The sequence below is a fragment of the Esox lucius genome, chromosome 2 (assembly GCF_011004845.1).
Source record: "Esox lucius isolate fEsoLuc1 chromosome 2, fEsoLuc1.pri, whole genome shotgun sequence".
In the NCBI taxonomy this organism is placed as follows: domain Eukaryota; kingdom Metazoa; phylum Chordata; class Actinopteri; order Esociformes; family Esocidae; genus Esox; species Esox lucius.
The window spans coordinates 34,329,296-34,353,360 of NC_047570.1; the positions used below are offsets into that span (position 1 = coordinate 34,329,296).

General features: G+C 43.9%; 1 protein-coding gene across 5 annotated transcripts in view; it reads left to right on the forward strand.

Moving 5' to 3' along the window:
• The window catches only part of LOC105026502 (multiple epidermal growth factor-like domains protein 11), a 118,213-nt gene that overhangs the window by 7,808 nt on the left and 86,340 nt on the right, over positions 1 to 24,065 (forward strand). For all 5 annotated transcript variants that reach the window (XM_029123898.2, XM_029123899.2, XM_029123900.2 and 2 more), the window contains exon 2: positions 23,083 to 23,207. In XM_029123898.2, the coding sequence (XP_028979731.2) occupies positions 23,092 to 23,207 (116 nt within the window). In that variant the 5' untranslated portion in view covers positions 23,083 to 23,091. The remainder of the gene's footprint in view (positions 1 to 23,082; positions 23,208 to 24,065) is intronic.

Consider the following 24,065-nt stretch of genomic DNA (forward strand, 5'->3'; position numbering starts at 1 on the left):
AGGAGGAGAACAACGTGACTACATGACTGAGTGGAGGAGAAAAAAGGGGAACATGAAAGACTTTTAAAATGCTAGATAGATAGCTTGCCCGTTGGGCACATCAACCGGAACAGAAGGCCTCACCGAACAGTGTGACCATTACCGAGATGTCCTCGATGTCCCTGTGTTTTCAGGTCAAGCCGACTGAGAGCTCCGTCCTGTGTTCCGAGGGCCCGAGGACACGTCCGAAACAGGCCTAATATCCCCCCCGCGCAGGGCACTTACTTCTTACCACAGCCAGACGGAAGTAAGAAGTGGTGCCCTTTGGAGGGAACAGCGTGTCATTCGGGGCACAAGGGACTGCTCTCTGAATCGGGCTGAGCCGGCGGTGGGATCAACCAATAACGCGCGGGATGTTCACGTCGGAGCCATGCATGATGGGATTGAGTTGTATTGCTCAGGGGAGCTGCGACGTGCACGAGGACATACTCCTCTCTGGGAGAGTGCGGCTTTGTGTTTGTTAGAGGAAGCGTCTTTATCAGTTTGTTTAGAGCCACTGATGCTTTGTCTCGTACAAGGCAGTGTCCTTTAGTGTTGTTAGTGCCACTCAGTAGCTTTCAATAGCTTTGGATCTTATCTTGACCTAGTCTATTTGGGGGAGGAGTGGGGTGGGGGGCGGGGGTGGAGGGGGGGCTGGGGGAGGGGACCAGGGGTGAGGGGGGCAGGAGGCATTCCCGTTTACAGCTTCACCACAGAAGAAGCTGTATCAGTGTGTCTAGATGCTGACTGATTGGTGTTGACTGCGCAGGCTAATCCTCCACGTATTGATGTGTCAGCATCCAAGTCTCATTGGTGGAACTCTGTTTCAGGATTTTGAATCAATGCCCCCCCCCCCATTCATTCCAGCATCGTTGAAGTCGTTTGTGGTGACCTTAAAAATGCATTTTTAGCATGTCAAATCCATGGATCATGTCCAACCAAGTATCAACGCCAATGACACTGCTGCTTCACCCACGCATGTGCAGTCTCTGGCCCAACTCATCATATTCCACAACAAGTCAGTTAAATAATGTTTAATCTATTTTTTATTTTTTTTATTTATAAAAATGGTCTTGGAGGTACTCAGATACGTTGTGTAGACGTCTACAAACATGTCGGAGTGTTTGGCTGGGGCGAGGAGTTTGGAGGTCCTCAGATTTGTTGTTGAGACGTCTGTGATCATGGGGCGAGAAGTTTGGCTAGACAGGCAAGAGGGATGGTGCCTTCTGGTTCACCTCAGAGGCTTGAAGGTACGAGGGGAAGTGGCAAACCGTTGAAGCTCACACTGTGAACACATTCATGAAAACACACGCCGCGTCCCTGGCGAGTTTGTTTTTCGGAGCCTCGTGTCACGGCCGTCCAGGTACTGTTGGTAATCTTTAGGACGATCCTCTCAGATTATAGGGAGAGTTGCTGACTGAATGACATCCGTCTGTTCCCCCCTATATTTAGTTTACCGGCTATTTCTTTCGGGATTAGAGGAAGAAAATGAAGTTGTCAACTGAGAAGTTAAACAGCTTTGACGGCTTGCCGCAGTGAAAGACCTCCGGAAACGAAGAGCGTGAAGAGAGGAGTGCAGGAAGCATTTTACGGCGGATTACCATTAAGTCCGGCAGAACCACAGCACTGCAAGTCTCTGTGTATCGTCCCAAATTGCTCCCTATTTCCGAACATGTACCAGAGCATTGTGTGTCCTGATGAAGGGAAGTGTGTACAGGCGAATGGGGTTTCATTCTGGAAGCCCTCTTTTTCATCTCTCTGCCTCGCTGACAGTGATTTTCCAGAATTTGTGATGACTTTCCCAGTGCAGTAGGGGCCACAGCTGTAGTTACTGAATAGGGAAGGCTATGTCACCTTCCACTCATGTGTCTTTGGGGGGGGGGGGGGGGGGGGGGGGGTATGTTTACTTTGAAAATGTCATTTATTTTGTAATGTCAATAAAGTCTGTTGAAATGCAATGAGGGAATGAGGGAACGAGGCAGAGAAAGAATGAGGGAGTGGGAGAGAGAGACAGGAAGAGTGACAGACAGGGAGAGAGAAAAAGAGAAAACCAGGTGGAAAGACTGAAACAGAGAAAGACAGATACATGGCAACAGACCGGATAAGATTGACAGAGCCAGAGAAACTGAGAAAGCGAGTGATGGTGCTAGAGAGAGCGAGAGACAGTGAGAGAGAGAGAGAGAGAGAAAGAGAGAAGGAGAGAGATTGTGCCACAGATGGGTTAGCAGGAGATGTAGATTTGCTGTGGGCCATAGGCATCTCCACTAGGCCAGCCTCAGGCATAAACTGATGATACCTGACGGGTATATTTTAAACTTATGGTTATGAGGGGAAAAAAGGCATTATTTTCCTTGTATTCAGTGAGTTTAAACTTGTGTAGCCTGCCCCATTCTGACTTGCAGGGGAAATATCAGTTTACCAACAGTAAACCTAATGTTGTGGGATGTTGGCTAATTATGAGTCCAACTGTAATGAGGAACAAAACCCTGACTTCAGATACCACCTTAAAATGTGCATTTCTATGTGTATCATAATTAGCCGGGCTTGAGACACTTTTCATTCAGCCAAATCAAGTCTGACGTTTGAAGTTCTTCGGCTGTATTGTGACTGAATAAATGTACGTTTTGTTACAATTAAACTCATCCAGTTACTAAGGGACAAGAGGCCATCTGTGTAAACCTCTGCCAACCTCAGGAATGTGTGATGTTTACATTGACCATTTGGCTTGGGGGTAGAACGTGGGGTAGAATGTGGGGTAGAACGTGGTAGAACCTGGCTGAGTGGTCTCTGGGCCGGAGAATGTACATGCATTGTTTTAGGTAGACGCATCTATCTTGCATATATTCGCGACAAAAACCTCTCATCTTTCGATGAGATTGACATGGAACATTCGTGAAGACAATTCCAATAAAAACCTGAAAGTATCTCTCCCTTGACTCAACCAGGTGCTCTGTTATTATTCCACTAAATGTAATTGATCAAATCTAACACATTTTAAAGTGTAAATTACCAGCTTCAGAAGCCCACAGCAACAAGATGAACAAATTAGGATCCCACACTAATGACTGTATTAAATGACAAGGACATAGTACTCAGTGGATAGATTGTTGGAGTGCTGGAAGAGTTGTGTTTGTATCGAACCCCTTCAAGTGAAATTGTTCCATTGACCTTGATTCTGCAATGTGGCAGCTGAGAAACCAATGACTGACAGTAATTATTATTTATACATTGAAATCACCTTGATCACAAGTTGATAACATCCAAAGTGAATGGTTTCAGTAACCCATACGTGAAAGCCCTTGTGGCAAAAGCACAAAGTTAGTGTCACTTTAATAAAGCCACAGGCAGGCAAAACCTAAATGCTTGAGACTCAGGATATCAGTGCGTTTTTAAGTTTGATATGTATTGTATATTACCATGTCATTAGTAGAGAGTGATCCGGAAAGACAGATGATTTATTTCCCTTTTACTGGCTTTAAAGGTTTAGCTGGGATTTGGTTGAAGATGATCAACTTTGAATTCAGTACAGAAGTAATTTATGAAATTGGCTTAGTCACAGCCGGCCCATACTGTTACAGCTAACACCCTGGAGAGGGGGCATTGGAAACTGTCATCATTCGTGGAAGTTCGTGGAGTCTCTTTTACTGTCATCGTCGACGGATGAAAGACCTGGGTCGTGTTTGAGGACGTGCGATGAAAAAATGAATAAATACATTTCTTAGACTCTACCCACTGCAGTTAGTTTTCTTCCGTTTCGTGCCTATTAAGCACCACAGAGACTAGCAATCACCAGAACGTGTCATGTGTCCAAAATGGCACCCTATTCCCTATATAATGCACTACCTTTGGCCATTGACTGGTCAAAGTAGTGTACTATATAGTAATTGAACAGGGTTCCATTAGCCGTGCAGCCTGTGTATCGTCTCTACATGCTGTCTTCTAAGACGACCTGATTGATCGGTTTTATTGAACATAAATATGGATTGGAAAGTTCTGGACCAATATACAGCTAATCCAAGGTAGGCACATTTTCCCGATAAGCAAATCCAACGCAATGTAGAGGGCTCAGCCAAGTCTCTTCCCTTCCCTGCATGCAACACACACACACACACACGCACTGAAATGTGTAAAACCCTCACTGCTACCCTCCCCCTCGATAATTGGAGATCAATGATTTGCCAGTTTGTCTGATTGACAAGCCGGACTACCCCAGGGATTGGACGATGTGACTTTTTACAGATAGTGCTGATCAGAGCCTTACTGTATCGGTCTGGTCCTCACAACACACACACACACACACACACTCACATACCCAGACACACACACACACAGCGCTGATAGGCCTTATTAAGTCTGTCAGCACCCCAAGGAGGAGTAGCTGCGCCATCTCTCAGTCCACTCCTCACTTGTCCTCCTGCCTGTCACTTTGAAAGACTGGGACCGTGTTAGCCTGCTGAGCTAACGCCTATAGGCATTAGGCTGAGGAGCTAATGCTAACCTTCAGGTCTCTGGCAAGGTGAGTCGTCACATGTGTGGTTTACCAAACCATTCTCTCTAATCACCATACAGTAGGTCACACCACAGGAATCCACAGAGGGGAGGTTGGTCGTGAAAAATATCTGGAATGGAGTCAACGGAATGGCATCAAACACTTGACAACCATTTGACAGTTTGTACAAGACACAGAACTTTGCCTGGAGCAAAATCAAAAGATTTGTGTTATTTCAGAGATATACAGCGATTTAAACCAAATAAATTATAGGAATCGAACAATCCGATTTACAGAATAATTCCTCTTAACTTTCACACTTATTCTGTAAATGAAGGAAATGTAGGTCACACAAATTCCATATTTCACCATCTTGATCTTCACTCACCCACCAAGCCCTAATTGGCCAAACTTGGAGGGGATGCACTGGCGTACCGCCGTTTTGATGGACCAACCGCTATCCATGGCATGGCCTGTGGTAGCTGACTGAACCCTACGCATTTGAAATGATGTGTGCTAACACCGTTGAAAGGTACCGACCAGGAGAAGGATAAAAAGTATCATAGAACACAGTCGAGAGCATTATTAAGAAGTGTAGAGAAGATGGCACCACCAGGCCATTGCACAGATCATAACAACCTTCCAAACCTTAAACCCGAGCAACCTTAACGGAGCTCTGGGATAGAGTGGTATACTGGAATCATTTTCTCACAAAAAAGAATATTAATGTGGAAAGCTGTTACGGTCTGATGAGAACTTTTTGGCATTAATGATCAAAGTTCTATTGGCACAAAATCAATGTGGCTCATGCAAAAGATACAGTACCTTCTAGTGGCGGCAGCGTCATGCTGTGGGGTTGTGTCTCTTCATTGGGGACCGGGGTTCTTGTCAGCATGTCAGGGGCAAGGAATAGCTCAAAATATCAATACATTTTGGTGCAAACCCTCTGCCAGAAAGCTAAAGTTATAAAATAATTTCAGTTTTTAATATGACAACAATCCCAATTACAGCCAGATCAACCAAGGTGGTATGGCTTGTAAAAAGAAAAATCAATGTCCTGGAAGGGTCCAGTCAGAGCTCAAACATACAGAAAATGTGTGGACTGACTTAAAGAGGGCTGTGCACAGGGGATCAAACTGCTAAATCTAGATGTGTTAGGTTGATAACTAGTCATTCATATTTGCTGATGTAATGCAAGCAGAATTAGGTATTAGTTTGTGGTGGGTACACAATATGCCATAAAATAATTGACAGTTTTATACCTTCTGTTATTCTTCCAAGTAATTCTCTATTTCTCTTTCACTTTAATAGTCTGTTAGTGACATGATTTTGGCCTGTACATAACTCAAAGCTGAATTTTCATAAAAAAGGTGATGTATCTTACATCCATGCCACTTCAGCATGTCAAAGACAGTTCCTAAACAGATATCCAAGCAGAATAACACAAAGCACATTGCAGCAGAGTCATGTCTGTGCACTGAAATAGACACCACCTTGTGTGCAAGCTACAAAATAAAGACATGCGGGTAGCATGATGGAGACTTCACAATGATGACATCAGCTCTTCACAAGATTAATGGCCCTGAGAGAGTAGCCGTGTACGTTGTTCTTGTAATGCCTTAACGTACCGGTCCATAGAAATGACTGTCTCAGCAAACTCAGTCACAGTGTATCCTCGGGATACGTGTTAGAAAAACCAACCACGTGTGATTACACTACTGTGTTTCCTTCTCCTCTCCTCAGCACTTTAAATCCATGCTGACTGTGTCCAACATGATTGTCCACGCCGTGTAAACCTACTGTATATCGGCCTTCCCCAAGTCTGCGCACGCACGTGTTTGTTGCATGTGCGTGTCACTGTGCGCGTGTGTGCTGAGCCATGAAACCAACACCTAACGTAAACAATTGTTTCCCTTTACACCACTTCCTGACTGTTTGTACATTATTATTATTTAACTGCATTGATATTAAGAGCTTTAGTAATTTGTCTTAATCTAGGGTAAATATGTAAGTTAAAGCAATTGAATTAGACCTCAAGAAATAAAGTTATCAGGCTTGTATTGTTAAGGTGTTTAACTGGCCAGGTATTATCAGGCTTGTATTGTTAAGGTGTTTAACTGGCCTGGTATTATCAGGCTTGTATTGTTAAGGTGTTTAACTGGCCAGGTATTATCAGGCTTGTATGTGTTAAGGTGTTTAACTGCCCAGGTATTATCAGGCTTGTATTGTTAAGGTGTTTAACTGGCCAGGTATTATCAGGCTTGTATTGTTAAGGTGTTTAACTGGCCTGGTATTATCAGGTTTGTATTGTTAAGGTGTTTAACTGGCCTGGTATTACCAGTCTTGTATTGTTAAGGTGTTTAACTGGCCAAGTATTATCAGGCTTGTATGTGTTAAGGTGTTTAACTGGCCAGGTATTATCAGGCTTGTATTGTTAAGGTGTTTAACTGGCCAGGTATTATCAGGCTTGTATGTGTTAAGGCGTTTAACTGGCCTGGTATTATCAGGCTTGTATTGTTAAGGTGTTTTATTGGCCAGGTATTATCAGGCTTGTATGTGTTAAGGTGTTTAACTGGCCAGGTATTATCAGGCTTGTATTGTTAAGGTGTTTAACTGGCCAGGTATTATCAGGCTTGTATGTGTTAAGGTGTTTAACTGCCCAGGTATTATCAGGCTTGTATTGTTAAGGTGTTTTATTGGCCAGGTATTATCAGGCTTGTATTGTTAAGGTGTTTAACTGGCCTGGTATTATCAGGTTTGTATTGTTAAGGTGTTTAACTGGCCTGGTATTACCAGTCTTGTATTGTTAAGGTGTTTAACTGGCCAAGTATTATCAGGCTTGTATTGTTAAGGTGTTTAACTGGCCAGGTATTATCAGGCTTGTATGTGTTAAGGTGTTTAACTGGCCTGGTATTATCAGGCTTGTATTGTTAAGGTGTTTTATTGGCCAGGTATTATCAGGCTTGTATTGTTAAGGTTTTTAACTGGCCTGGTATTATCAGGTTTGGATTGTTAAGGTGTTTAACTGGCCTGGTATTATCAGTCTTGTATTGTTAAGGTGTTTAACTGGCCTGGTATTATCAGGCTTGTATTGTTAAGGTGTTTAACTGGCCTGGTATTACCAGTCTTGTATTGTTAAGGTGTTTAACTGGCCAAGTATTATCAGGCTTGTATGTGTTAAGGTGTTTAACTGGCCAGGTATTATCAGGCTTGTATTGTTAAGGTGTTTAACTGGCCAGGTATTATCAGGCTTGTATGTGTTAAGGCGTTTAACTGGCCTGGTATTATCAGGCTTGTATTGTTAAGGTGTTTTATTGGCCAGGTATTATCAGGCTTGTATGTGTTAAGGTGTTTAACTGGCCAGGTATTATCAGGCTTGTATTGTTAAGGTGTTTAACTGGCCAGGTATTATCAGGCTTGTATGTGTTAAGGTGTTTAACTGCCCAGGTATTATCAGGCTTGTATTGTTAAGGTGTTTTATTGGCCAGGTATTATCAGGCTTGTATTGTTAAGGTGTTTAACTGGCCTGGTATTATCAGGTTTGTATTGTTAAGGTGTTTAACTGGCCAGGTATTATCAGGCTTGTATTGTTAAGGTGTTTTATTGGCCAGGTATTATCAGGGTTGTATTGTTAAGGTGTTTAACTGGCCAAGTATTATCAGGTTTGTATTGTTAAGGTGTTTAACTGGCCTGGTATTATCAGTCTTGTATTGTTAAGGTGTTTAACTGGCCTGGTATTATCAGGTTTGTATTGTCAAGGTGTTTAACTGGCCTGGCATTATCATGATGGTATTGTAAAGGTTTTTTAACTTGGCAGTGATTATCATGATGGTATTGTTAAGGAATTTTGCTGGTCAGGTTTTACAGTACGGTCTTTATGAGTCTGATATTGGTGACAGGTTTCTAATAAGGCCAGGCATTAGGCTATGTGCTTATTCAGCAGTATACTTATAAGTGGTTGGTGACAAATCAATGGGGTCTGTCTTTCTGTCTACCTACCTATCTGCCTGCATCCCTTATTCAACTAATCGTAATCAATCATTATACTAAATGTCGTTTAAATGGATCAGATCTGAAAACATTGCTTGTAAAGTCTGTCTACAACCATTTCACAAATTGAGATGGGATGCAGACCTCTACTGGGGCAAGTGATTATTCAGTGCAGTAAATATATAGACACTTGGTGTCGGGTGGGGGCATTGCGTTTTTCTGTTTGGTCTGTAAATGAAACACGGTAGGATGTGTGTGCCTGTCTTGGGTTGGTAAAGCATCTGGTAAACCGCTTTTAGATCTAATTCACAGTGCGAGTTAACAATTCACTATTGTCAACACGCACATATACACACACACACACACACACACAGTCAGCCCCTCTTCTCTAATTTTACATCTAAATTATGGTCGTTTAGCCAACTTTACCTCTCAGGAATTACGTTCTTGCAGAACTATTTTGTCATCCCTGATTACGCTCAGTATGAACATACAACGGTCCGAGCATGTTCGCCGTCAACCTACTCCGTGTGCTGTTGGCCCATGTACAGTAACTCGTGACTTAAGTTGGTCCCAAACACAACTGATTCAAAACATAAAAATGCCCTGTTGTGAATAACATTTACAGTTACTGGTTGATTTTTGGGTTAAGAATAGGCACTGCAGTACAGACGTTTGGGTTAGTATGAAGGTCAAGGGCGAGGTTACAAAAACGTGTGTCAGAACGACACAGTCCTCCAACCAGAAATGTCTCACCTCTCGCTGGAAACTCCCACTGTCCATCACCGACCACAACGCCCAAGCTAGCAGAAACTAGCCATATGTTCGTAACTATTAATACGTTCATCATGCGTTGCATTTCGCAAATGCTCTTATCGAGAGCAGCTTACAACTGTAGTGAATTCATCTTATGGTTGCTTGGTCGGAGGACTCGTTGACACTTAGCAAATGTTCATCAGGGTGGTAGCTTTCCTTCCTGCCGACCTTGCCACTTTTTCGCCTCTCATGCATAATTTCCAGTCTTTGTCCTCAGAGAGGTGGGACATGCTGGTCTCTGTCAGGCTACCTTACCTCACCTTGCCTCAACTATTAATGTTAGCCTCGTGACCCGTCGGCTAGTCTACACCAGGCCATGTCAACTATTAATGGTAGCCTGCTGTTTAATGCACAAGCCCTTGTCTTGCAATGTTTATGCCTGTGGCCAGGTCATCACTGTGTGTGGGAAATTATTCTAAAATTGGCTTACCTGATTAAACAGAAGGCGAAATAAAGAATAAATACATTTAAATACTCACACCTCAAAAGTAAATGGAAAATTACAGTTGAAAATGATCTGTGACTATGACATTTTGGAACTGTTCTTTTCTGGTCTGAAATCAGGTACGGTCTAAACAAATATAATATGTGATAATATTATATGATATTGGGATAATCTGAGGGAAAGAGACAGAATCGGGAATTACTTTTATGAATAAGAACAAAGTGTGTTGTTAGCAGGCATTCGAGGTGTCAGAAAGTCCAATCTGAATCTACCGTGTCGGCTGACTCGCCACACTGTATCCTTCATTCAGTTTGGCTGATGCGAGTGGATGTTTTTCTTAGAAATGTGAGCTCAAGAGCAACCCAGTACCCTGCCACCTATGAGTGGACTGTTAGAAAGTGGAGTGTGTACTTTACATAATTGGCATACGTGTGTTTGCGTGTGTGTGTGTGTGTGTGTGTGTAATTCATGTCTGTGGGTACATCTGGGGACCTGGAATTTGTCCCAGGAAGTTTTTGGGCAGATCCCGACTAGGGAAAAATAGATTCCAGGTTAGAGGTTTGGGAGACGTGTAAAAATGTTTTCAAATAGTTTTCAAATTGGGGTCATTCTGGAACTAGGTTTAAGCATTACGGGTTTGGTTTAGGTTTAAGCATTAGGGCTAGGTTAATAATAGACTGGTTATTAAGGTTAGGGTTAGGTTACGGTTAGGTTATGTTAGGTTAAGGGTTAGATTTAGGTCTAGGGAATAGGTAATGTATTTCTGTGTTAGTTTCAGGCCTCAGGTCCCCACAAGGAGCTGAAAGACAAACGTGTGTCTCTGTGTGTGCATATATTTGTATGTATATTGTACGCTGTAACTCTTAAGGTTTGGTACGTAACGGGAAGGATGAAGTGTTGGAGTCGGAATGGAATGGCCCCTTAGGGCCCGTCAGCTCTGGTCAGCCTTGCCAGAAAGAGTTTTAGCTGGATACTGGTGACTCCGCGCACGGACGCACGGACACACTGACGCACACATGAACATACACACACGAACACACTCACACACACATGAACATACACACACGAACATACACACACACACCAGGCTTGGTTCCCCAGTCATTCACTTTGGTGGAGCATCACAGGTTAATTGGCTGTGGAGGGAATAAATCAGCAGGGATAAAGAGGGACAGCAGAGGGGAGAACCGTAAAACACCCCGAGACAAGACTTGTTGGGACAGTTACCTCCCCCCCCCTTTCTTTTGCTCTCCCCCCTCTCTTTTTCATTCTCCCTGCCTCTCTCCTCCTCTCTCCTCCTCTCTCCTCCTCTCTCCTCCTCTCTCCTCCTCTCTTTACCTGTCCATTTCATCCTGCTCTCTTCACCTGTCTGTTTCACTCTCCTCTCCTGCTCTCTTCACCTGTCTGTTTCACTCTCCACCTCTCTACCCTTTTATATATTTTTAATTTAATTTAAATATTATATTATTTTCTATGTACAGTATTGTAACAATATAAAAACGCTAAAGTATGAATGGCAAGGATAAATCGATACCTAGATTAATATTGGTTTATCTTTATGGTTCTTTGTGCTTCACTGGTTGCACTTTTTTCAAGTGACAAATCTTGCTGCTGGGACTGAACATTGTGGGATTTTGCTTAACAGAACGGGGTGTTCATTTATGTGTCAGTCTATACTTTGTGGGAAATACAGTATGTGTCTCTGATGTGAGATCAGGAATTGCAGCTCTGTTTGCACCTCATTTTGTTTGCCGTGTGCACATTCTGGGTCAGTGTGCACATTCTGTGTCCCTCTCGAGGGCCCGATCTGCCTATGGCAACCTCTCCATAGCAAGGCCATGGTCGCTGAGTCTGTACACTGTTGTGGTGTTTCTTAATTTCATGTCTGTCACAAGAAGTCGTGTGTTCTGCCACTTGGTACTCTCTATTTAGGGCAAGGTAGCACTGAAATGTTGCTTTTTCCCCCCTCATGATTTGTTTGGGTCTAACTGTGCGGCGGCCCTGGGGCTCTGTTGGATCTGTTTGTGTTTGTGAACAGAGCCCAGAGTCCAGCTGTCTGGGGAGGCTTTTCTCCGGGATAATCTCTTTGCAGACGAGTTCTTTGTTAGGGACGTTTTGAGAATCATTTTCTTCTGGTTTGTGAAGTCCCTTTTTGGATGTTTCGAATTATTGGCTATACTCCTAATTCTGCTCTGCATGCGTTATTTGGGATTTTGCGTTGTACTCTGAGGAGATTTCTGCAGAGTCAATTGGGCGTCTGTGCCATTTTGGGAATTATTGGGTTGGTAAGTGGCACCCAGAACTCCCTGTAACTATTCTGTAACTGATTGGAGTATTTCAAGCCAGATCCTGATTGCGGTGTTGAGTTCTGGGTTGTTTTTGACGGCACAGAAGACACATCTTGCCTTGTCTCTCAGATCGCTCCCAGCCTTATTGAAGCCCCCCCCCCTTTCTCTCCCCCCTCTCCCTGTCTGTTTTTCTCGCTCACTAACTCTCTTTTTAAATGGGATTTTTGGCATGGGAAACATCTCTCCCTCTTCTTGCTGCTTTATCTCTCTCCCTCGCCCTGTTTGTCTTTTCTTTCTCCTCTGACTGTCACTGCCACTACTGCTCCTCTCCTCCTTCCCCTCGGTCCTATTAAACAAACTCCAGGCTTCCATTCTTTCGGTAAACTTGTCATTTGGAGAAAGAAGAAAAAAAAACAAGGACATGGTTTCCGTTCTTTTACAAAGTTTTAGATTTAGATTTTATTCACCTTTTTTTGAAGATCAGCATTGTTAAATTTATATCAGCATGTACTGCGAAGACCAGTCGCTGCTCTCTCAGCTCAATCCCCCTCTCTCTCCCCCCTCTCTCAGCTCTCTCCCCCTCTCTCTCCCCCTCTCTCTCAGCTCTCTCCCCCTCTCTCCCAGCTCTCTCCCCTCTCTCTCAGCTCTCTCCCCCTCTCTCTCAGCTCTCTCTCCCAGCTCTCTCCCCCTCTCTCTCAGCTCTCTCTCCCTCTCTCTCAGCTCTCTCCCCCTCTCTCTCCGCCTCTCTCTCCCGCTCTCTGTCTGTTATTCCCTCGCTCTTTCTCCTTACTGCTCTAAAAAGCTTTTAGTACATTGTCCGTCTTCCCAAAGAGAAACAAAAAACGAACAAAGCTTCAATTTTTCTAAGCTTTCAGTGACTATCTGCCCCCAGGAGTGGATGGCACTATGGTCTGTGAGGGGGAGAGAGGGAAGACAGGACAGATGACTGTGGCTGCCTGCCACAATGTGAGGGTGCTGAGGTAACCCGTCTTGATGGGGGAATGAAAAGCAGTCTTCCAATATCTTGATTGAATTTATCAAGAATGGATTTGAAATTTTAGAAAGTGGAATATTCTTAATTGTGCTTTCTCTTTCTATGTTTTTCACTCTCTATCTCTGGTTTTCACTCATCCTGTCTCTGTCTCAATTCAATTTAAAAGGCTTTATTGGCATGGGGATGCAGTTCTGTTGCTCTCTGTCTCTAACTTACTCTCTCTGTCTGTCTCTCTCTCCGTCTCACTGTCTCTCCCTGTGTCTCTGTGTCTCACTCTCTCTCTCCATGTCTGTGTGTGTGTGTTTCTCTTTCCGTTTTCTTGGCCTGTGTTGTAGTCTGGTTTACCTCAGCTCCCAAGGTTGTTCAAAGATGTAAGATTAGCGGTAGCTGATAGCTGCTTGCTATGTCACCACCGTCTGGAGCTGCTGTAGTGGTGACCACGGACAGTGGCAGTGTGTGTGTGTGTGTGTGTGTGTGTACGTGTGCGCTGCACTTCTTTGTGATTTATTATGAGTGCCTACGATTGCTGTCCAATGCTGCATGAATTAATCATGGAGCCTGTGTCATCGTGATAAAAACCAGCTGATGTCTCTCTCTCTCTCTCGCTCTCTCTCCGTGACCGTGTGTCGATGGAGAGTCTGGTCCACCACCCCTGGAAGATGATCACATTATACCCTGTAGTCCTTTATATCAGTTTGATGGATTTACTGGACTTGACAAGTCCCGGTCTGGCAAGTGCTATAATGTGAACGCCTTGTCGCGCGTTGTCGTGTTTGGTTTGAGAGCATAAGCAAGAGTTGGCGAGAGCACATGTTGGGCACCTTTAGAGGATCTTCTTACCTACCTCCTGTAACAGCAGGACAACCAAACCTCTGTGTCCCCTGTGCTGAAGAGGCAGCCCGTTTAGCCGGTTTTTAAACAAGCGATAGCTTGTACATTTTATGTTTCTGTAATTTAGAAAATGCTGTTTTCCTGAGTGACGCACAAGTAGGGCATATTCCCACTACAGCAGTTTCATTTAGTGCAATAATAGTTACATTAGTGTTTCATTAGATTAGCTTGAGTAATATATATTGTTAGTGTGTGCAGTTGTGCTCAAAAGTTTGCATACTCGTGGAGAATTGGTAATAAATGTACCATTTGCAAAGAAAACATCAGTGACCAGGCAAAACAAGTCTTTTATTTCTTATGGGATTCACATTCAACTGTAGGTCATAACAGAAAGGCACAATCATTAAACAAAACATGGCAACAAAGAAAAAAATGTAAAGCTCTATTCTGGTCTCGTCACTCCAAATTACAGTGTGCCAGAAGCTGTGAGGCATGTCAAATTGTTGTTGGGCATATTGTAACCAGGCTTCTTTGTGGCATTGGCGCGGTACAGGCTTCTTTCTGGCAACTCGATCATGCAGCTCATTTTTGTTCAAGTATCATCGTATTGTGCTCCTTGAAGAAAACACACCATCTTTTTCCGGAGCAGCCTGTATTTCTCCTGAGGTTACCTGTGGGTTTTTCTTTGTATCCCGACCAATTCCTCTAGCAGTTTTGTCTGAAATCTTTCTTGGTCTACCTGGCCTTGGCTTTGTATCAAGAGATCCACTTCTTAATGAGCAAGGCTTTGGATATCTTTTTATATCCTTTTCTATATTTATGAAGTTCCATTACCTTGTTACGCAGGTCTTTTGACAGTTCTTTTCTGCTCCCCATGGCTCAGTATCTAGCCTGCTCAGTGCATCCACGTGAGAGCTAACAAACTCTTTCACTATACACAGACACTAATTGCAATTTAAAAAGCCACAGATGTGGGAAATTCACCTTTATTTGCAATTTTCACCTGTGTGTGTCACCTTGTGTGTCTGTAACAAGGCCAAACATTCAAGGGTATGTAAACTGTCTGATTTCTGTTATCATTATGATTTAAAAAGGAGCCAAACATCTGTGTTATAATAAATGGCTTCATATGATCACTATCTTTAAATAAAAGTTTTTTCCAGTCATATTTTCAAAATCAATATAAAATGTCCATAATTTTTGCCAGGGTATGCACATTTATGAGCACAACTGTAAATATTTTAAGATCTAAATTGTTGATGTTACCTTCCGAGTTAAAGTCCAAACCTTCCAGAAAGCATGACCCCAAAATCACTGCGGTATGAGAATATTGCAATTGTACCCAGACCTTGTGTTGCAGGGAACTACAAGGTCTGGGTACAGAAGTCAAAGGAAGCTTTTGGCCGCTTGTATAAACAGAGATGAACAGACATTCTCCAGAGATGCTCAGGACATTTCTGACTTAGGTTATTTTGTTTAACATGAAATTAAAAAGTCTTCCCCAAAATTGGAGCGACTGTTTTTTGGAAATCATTCTGTAGTTCAGAAGTCTTCAACATGCTAGGAAAGCTGGATAGCTATACATTCTCTGCTTTTCCTGACTAACTTCTGAAATACTGTTAATTGTTCCTGAATATTTTCCAGACCTGGTCCAGAGCAAATACGAAGATTCTGATCTCTGAGATCAGATTTTGGCGAGGTTCAGGCACTGTGAAAACATGTCTCATAGTGTATAGTGTATCTACAGGACGCATTCATTCAAATGTTGTCCTCGTTAATGTGAAAAGCTCCTTATTAGTGCTTTCATCTTACAAGAAATTGTTTCATAATCATGCATTTATCAGTGGAAATAAGTGGAAAAAGAGAAGTGGCATTCATTTATTGTTTTGGTTGTTGTTTAGACTTTGTTACCACGGATTGATTCTCTCCAACTGTTTACCTTGTCAGTTTGTCAGATTTATAGGTTTCGTAATTTGGGTCTGTTTTGCAAGTATAATTAGATCTAATATCTTAACCCACCGGAGAGACCTCGTAGGAATCCCTCAGTCAATTTGACTAGCGTTTCTTTAATGGAGAGCCAGGGACTGTAGCCCATCAATATATTGATTGGGCTCCTTGACCTGCAATGTCCACCTCTCCGTCCGAGTCCCACTGTCGCATGTGTGAGCATTGATCCGGTGGATGAGGGATGCACATCCACATGGAGGTGATTTCACAGATTGGCGCAGGGCTAGCTGAGCGGACCGCTTAAAGGGATAGTACCACTTAGAGAGTGGTCCCACTGGGGTGCTTCAGTGGTCATGGGTCACCTTCCTATCACATGTACTTCAAAGAACAGATTTACTCGCTGTTTGCACCAGTATATTTCAAAAGTAATTAAACGTGGATGGCAGAGAGAAAAAAATGACGTGATCAGCAGATCTTGCCCCGTGTGTTACTCACAAGGGCCTGCTCTAGGCATAAGGGATGTAAACTTAAACTGTAGCATCTTAGAGCCCCCGACTGCTAGGGGGCCCCCAGCCCCTAGGGGAGAGGGGGCCCTGAATAAAGTTTGGCTTAGGGCCCCAAAAAACCTGCAGTCGGCACGGGTTGCTCAGTGGTTCAGTGCTGAAGAACACTTGAACTGTCTTCCAGAGCTGAAAACCTGGCTATTTCCACAAAGGGCCCGGAATCCACAGTGACATCTGTCTTTATAACGAGAGCTGTAACCTGTGTTTCCAAATTAAACTGTTCTTTCTTCAGAGAAATGATCGCTTTGTTTTTTACTTGTCGGTTACAGTACATTATTAAAAGGGATTTAGGGGCTTGCATGATTTTTCTACGATTTCTGATTTTGAGTAAACAACCGTTGCCTTTCCAATGAGAGTGTGGGGACATTTCATCCGCCGTTTCTCCTTTCAGCATTCAGCCTCTCCGGTTCTGGCGGCACCGTAGGGGCCTGGCAACAGGCCTGGTTTGGGGTGAACGTATAACCAAGCGTGTCGCCCTGATGGCACCTCATTACGGTTACGATGCATCTCCACTGGGCTCTGGTCAAGTGCTGCCCCATACCAGGAGCCGTTTACAGTTGTTCCTATTAACTGAACTTCGTCTAGGCTTCAAACGCTGGGATGAACACACAATGCCCAGCTGGTGCAGTGACTGTCTATATGAGGCTGGAGGATTGGATCTCAGACCTACGAGACCACAGGGACTCAGACCCAGTTACACCGTTAGCTTCTGCTGCCAGGAACTCATTCGGTTACTATGCCTAAACTCTACCTATTTCTACAATTCATCTTCTTGAAAGGTTCTTTTAAACCATTTCTTTGGTGTGGGTGTGTTTTATACTGTAGTGAATAGGAGACAGGCCTGCAGTATGAAAGTGAGGAAATGGAGCCGGTGCTGAGAGCGCTGTGAGTTCGGACCTGAACCCATGCGGCTGTGGTTTATGTGCACCAGAGGTTGAGGCTTAGACCGCAACACTACCATACATTTTTAGCAATATATAGGAGATTAGAGGAAGGGATCATTGACGCATCTCTGTACTAATGCTCCATCAACATTCTGCCATATCAGTCATCGTAGAGCAGGCAAGCATCGGCCAGAGCAGTGGACTGGTCAGTAGAGCTCAGCGCTCTCATGCCCCAGGGCAGTGGGCTGGTCAGTAGAGCTCAGCGCTCTCATGCCCCAGGGCAATGGACTGGTCAGTAGAGCTCAGCGCTCTCATGCCCCAGGGCAGTGGGCTGGTCAGTAGAGCTCAGCGCTCTCATGCCCCAGGGCAGTGGACTGGTCAGTAGAGCTCAGCGCTCTCATCCCCCAGGGCAGAAGACTGGTCAGTAGATCTCAGTGCTCTCAGGCTCAGAGTAACAACATCGGAGTGTGCAGGTTCTTGAGGGCACGGGGGTTCTGGGGGATTTTGGGGGTGGCGGAGAGATTCTCCAGGCCGGGGTGCCTCCCAGGGGGCAGGGCAGCTGGGGACTGTGTGTTTAGGGGTTCATGTGGCTGGGCATGGATGTGGAGATATCTGCTGTCCTACTTTACGCCAGGTGGCTCTTGTTATGTCATATGATATTATACTGACATTAGATGGTGGCACTTCAGAACCTCTTTCTTCACCTCAGTAGTGTAATAAGAAAAACCCAAGAGCTTTGGTTACATCAAAGCCAACAAATGAATGTATGAAACGACCTTGCATGCGGATTTGGAAGGGGAGATGAAGTGTCGTGCGTCTGTTTTATCATACTGGACATGTTTGTAGTGGTACAGCGCACGCTAACACTGACAACATAATGACCAAAACTGCAAGATTCGCTCTAATAATCCACAAGACTGTATCTACATGCCTGATTCTCTAGCTCTGGACCCTTCTGCCTCAAGCGCTATGGACCGGTGATGAGGCTTACCTCTCAGGGTTTACCCCCCCCCCCCCCCCAGGCTTCGGGAACGAGGTTAACAATGTCCAACAATCTGCTTTTGCTTGTTGATAAAACGGATATAGTTTTCCTGTCGATCAGCTCTAATTTGATTTGGCGGTGGCGCAGTGCTCGGCCTGTGGATTGTTTTCCTGGTTTGTCCCAGTAATCAGAAATGACACTGTGCCATCTACAGTGCACTGCTCAGACACAGCCAGCGTAGAGCTACTGTAACGTGACCTACGACCCCTGGCCGGAAAACGATCAACAGGCGCAGGGAGAAATACTGCTTGATGCACCATAACATTATTTGAATTGATTTGCTGTCCTAGTGGTTTGCGTGTTATGAGAAACAGCAAAACCCTGCAGCCAAGTGCACAACTGTGTGTGTGTGTTGTTTGTGTGTGTATTTTGTGTGTGCGTGTATGTTTATTGTGTATATGTTATCTAGAGGTCTACTACAGCACCAGACTTGTTTTATTCTAAACCATAAACAAACACACACAAGCACACACACAGAAGCATACACACACACATACACTCACACACAGACACACACATAAGCATACACACACACACACACACACACACACAGAAACATACACACACACATAGACACATTTATACACACACTTAGACAGACAGAAAAACAGAGCCAGGGTCAAAAAGTCAGAGAGAGAGATTTGTGTTTTGGAAGCAATTGGATTATGTTCGGAGGTTAATGTTGTTTCCCATCAATTGTCTATTGATGTCAAGTGTTCAGATCATGGCATTTATGATTAATGTATGTTTTATGTTGCATTTATGTATGTTTTATTTATTTATCTTTGAGAAACTGAGAAATAATGTATTGTGCAAAGATGAAGACTGTTTACATTCACTCTACCCAGACAATTCAATATGGCTGTGAGCATCGCTGAAGGTTACTTTGAACTACAGAGATTATGGCTCCCACAGCATATATTTACCGTTATTATAGGATTTCAATGAGGTTTTCCTTATCTCAATTTAAAGATTAAGTTATGTTACCACATTCATTGCCTCGAGCAAAGCATCAATATCTGCCATGAATCTCCCTGTACAGCATGAGAAGTCAACTTCCATTCTGGAGGGACGAAACCCTTTAAAACTGGTTTTGGTTTCTACCTGGTTGTTACACCTTGTGTCCCAGGTCTTAATTCATTTCTGATTCAAAGAAAAGCTGATCTGGAGACTGGCTGATCCTAGACCAGCCATAGACTGACCAACACCCAGGGAAGTAGACTGGCTGATCCTAGACCAGCCCTAGACTGACCAACACCTAGGGAAACAGACTGGCTGATCCTAGACCAGCCCTAGACAGACCAACGCCCAGGGAAGCAGACTGGCTGATTCTAGACCAGCCCTAGACTGACCGACACCCAGGGAAGCAGACTGGCTGATTCTAGACCAACCCTAGACTGACCAACACCCAGGGAAGTTGACTGGCTGATCCTAGACCAACCCTAGACTGACCGACACCCAGGGAAGTAGACTGGCTGATCCTAGACCAGCCCTAGACTGACCAGCATCAGGGGAAGTACACCACAAAAAATAGGGTAAACTTCAAAGTGCTGAAAGACTGATTAGTCATTCATTTAGATAAACAGACAGACAGACAACACAACATCAAAAACATTGACCAACACCCCAAAGAGGATTAATTATTAGTGTTTTAACACTGAATTATTGATAGCTATCTGTCACAACAGTAGTTTTGTCCCGTAACATGAATCATATAATTTCTCTTCATTAAATATTGATTAACGTATAAAATCTGGTCTTGCTGAAAATGTTTATTGCGTTGATATGTCTGTTTAACTACTGCTGAAATCCTATTATAGAAACCTGACATTTATAGGCAGTACTCAAAAAACCACAGATTTAAATCCCTGAAATGATAAGGTTAAATATCTCTTTTTGTAACCTTGAGTGGATATTGTATATTGTATTAAGAATTCATTAAGAATTCATGGGACTCAACCAAAATTACAAATTGTTCACATTAATTACACATTAATGCATTTCACCCCCAAAATGATTGCTTTAAGTAATCTATACACACACCCCCCTCTCACCCCCCCTGCAAGGTTAATGGCACTGAGCTTTTTCCTATACGTTGTTTTAGACTGGAGAACACTCTGAAAGGGATCTTAAGACATTCTCCCACACATAATGTCTCCAGGTCCTTAAACTCTTTGATCTGTTTTTATGGACCAGCTCTCTTCTATACAAACCACAGGTTGTTAACGGGATTCAGGTCCCGAGGCTGAGACAGATGTTCCAAGTTGTGGATGTCATGGTCAGTTTACCGTTTCATTATGGATTTCCATGTGTGCTTGGGGTGATTTGTCCTTTTGGAAGATCCACTCGGGTGCCAAGGTACTCTACCGCAACCGGGCTGAAATGTCCTGGGTACTTGGTACCTTGGTTCTTAATGCAATTGACCTTGACGAAAGCACCAGAACTTGTGGGAGCAGTACAGCGATATAACATTAGAGATCTGCCACCATATTTTTGCCGCAGGTATGTGGTGTATGTAGCCAAAGAACCCCGAAGGAACTTGACCTTGAAACAGGAAGCCATGCGAGGCCCGAAACAGAGCTCCTTAAGAGTTCTAGTTCAAAACAAACGCAGCACTTGAACTCAGATGACATTTTCTTGATGGTTTTCAAAATAATCCTTCCTCTTGATGTTGCTACATTCCTAACAGCAAGTATGGATTTAGAATAGAAAAGAACAACGTATTATTATTTTTCAACCATATTTGTCCTGAAGACATCCGGGGGCTGTAGCACAACCCCCTGACGTTATGGAAACATCTGAGCGTTAATGTTCCTGTTCAAGTCATCGGTAGAGAGAGTGTCATCGGGTCTGTACATGACACTGACTGGACGTAGCTCTGCGTAACAGCGTCAGGCTTGAGTATAAATGGGCCGCTGTTGGCTTGTTTTTGTTTTCAGCAAAGGTTTTTCCTCATGTCCAGTCCATTACTTACTGAATTGCTCTCGGTTGTTGATGTGTGTTAGGCTCCCCTGCAATCACTTAGTTCTGTTTGTACGGTTGCATACGTCAGTGAGTGAGTGTGTGTGTGTGTGTGTGTGCGAGCGTGTCAGTAGTTGAGTGAGGGTCTCTGTGAACTTACTGAACCTCTCTGGCTTCCACAGCTGCTGGAGTTCAGTCTGTCCATCCATCCTACAGGGGATCTTTAGGGAGCTGACACCTCCAGACCAGTCACATGAAGTCAGGCAGAGTCACAAGGGGAGCTTCCTGCTCAAATGCCATGTTTTGACCAAATGCGCGTGCGTGTGTACATGATGAAACTATTGTAAAACTATGTAGTACAGAAGAGAACACTTGACTGTAATAGAATACCTTAGAACTGTAGTACAACACACTAGGTGTTATAGAACACAATAGAACACTATGTAAAAGTTATAGAATAGAGTAGAACTGTTTTTGTGTGTGTGCGCGTGTGTGCATGTATGTGTGTGCGTTTATGTGCATGTGTGTGCATGCATGTGTGTGCAGGTATGTGTGTGTGCGCATTTGGGTGTGTGTGCGTATGTGTGTGTGTGCGTGTTTGGGTGTGTGCGTGAGTAATGCTGTTATGGGAATGAGTCTGATTGTCACATCTTCCTCTGTAGATGCCCAATAACCGAGGGGGACAAGGAGTAACAGAGACTTCTTCGATACACATCAATCAAACCAGAAACCTCCACTACTCAGATCCAGCTGCCCCCCCCCCCCCCCCAAACTGACACACACACACACATGTGCAGAAACCTATCCAATAGCATTCTTAGGCGATCTAGAGTTACAGTCGAAGTGAACATCTTCACATAGATGCTGTCAACATTCCATGCCAACGGGACAGAGAACTGCCTGTGCCCCAATCCCCAGTGCGCTACCTTTGACCTTTGTCGTTACAAATTAGCCTTAGGCGTCTCAGGTCAACGATAATGCATTGTGTCGGGGAAACGAGGTGTTTGTTTCAGACGGCCACTCGACAACCCCCCCCCCCCAACTCAGCACAGACGCCGTGTTCCTTAATGAGAAGCGTTCGGTCTGCCGACATCCACTGACATGAATATGGACGGTCGTACTGTCATACCTCCCGCAGACTGGCCGTGTCCTAAACGGCGCTCTGTTCCCCGTGTAGTGCACTACTTTTGACCTGAGCCCTGAGGTCCCGCTGAGGACGCGGACGGTGTGTGTGTGTGGGCGTGAGGGTTTAGCATGCATCAGTGTCACTGCGGTGTCTATTCATCATGGGTAAATCCTTCACGGCTGTCCTGCGTGCCCGCGCGGAAATGTCCATGCTAGCATGAAAAATAGGCTCTGTGTGGTTGTATATCATTGTCACTCCATGCGCTGTGTGTTGTGTGTGTGTGTGTGTGTGTGTGTCTGTATGTGCGTACGTGCGTGTGTGTTTTGTCATTGTCACGTCACCAGACTGCCACCTGCAGAGTGATGCTTTAGAGCGTGATAATATGATCCTTCTGCTTGGCATGCAGAAAGAGGCTTGTTTATTTACAGAATGTTACAATATTCTCAGAATGTTGGAAGGTTCTCAGACTTCTAGAATGTTCTTCTCAGAATCTTAGAATGTTCTTCTCAGTTTATTTGAATGTTCTTCTCAGTATGTTGGAAAGTTCCTCTCAGAATTTTGGAATGTTCTCAGAAAGGTTGCTGTTGATAATTTGGCCTTAGTTCCCCTAAACTTCAATGCATCACACTTCAATGATTATTTCTGTAGTTAGACTCTCTTTTCTTTTTTTCCCCTTCTCTCTGTCCAGGGCTGGAGAATGGGGCCTGGGCGGACGATCTCCGTGGCGGTGCTGGGGTTCACTGTCCTGGGTCTGATCTCAGGCGTGTTCCCGCTGAACCCTGACGATCCCAACGTCTGCAGTCACTGGGAGAGGTCAGTGCTACCATGCATCATCTAGCGTGGCAGCGGGCTATGTGGACTCCAGTGGTTTCCCAATAGATTCTTCTGATTTGTATGAAAGGTTTCCTTAACCAAGTTGACTCCCTTTGAGTTTAATAAGAGGGGTCTAGTAATAATAGCAGGATGTACAAGTTACATCCAATAACAACATGAAACTACAGAGCTACAGGCCATGCTTATACATGGAGCAGGTGTGGAAGGCGGAGGTCCAAATATTTATTCACTTCGTCATCCACTAATGGTTGAATCGTAGTGTACCGCACGTAAAACAGCTGAGGGTCTAACAGATCAAGTTCAGTATGTTCTCCTGATGACCTCTCGCAACTAGTTTGCTTATGCTTTTCGTGCCTAGAAACGTAAGCGAGAGAAGTTGGGAAAGTGTTTGTAATCTTTATTTTTCGATGAAATTTATTGCTCCGTTTTCTTTATAAAAAAAACAAATACCAGTCAATGTCATTTTTGTACATTTTCGATAAAATCATTACAATTTATGTACTTTAGCGTTGATCTTAGCCTGATTTTAGCTTCACGCTATCTAGCTACCTCCCTCCCTTTACTACAGGTCAGAAGGTTTAGGTAGTTACTTCTCTCTCTTTACTACAAGTTAGTGGTCTTATGTAGCTACCTCCTCTTTACTGTAGGGCAGCTTTGCTCAGCAAGTGGCATATAAGGTCACAGTGCCCTGTGTTGTGTGGCCAGCTTGCAAGTCAAACTCTCCCCATTCAAACACTTCATTCAAAACTCTTCATTCAAAACGTATCATTCAAACTCTTCATTGAACACTTGCTGACTGGAATCCAACTGTGCAATATGCGTCATAACACTGGGCAC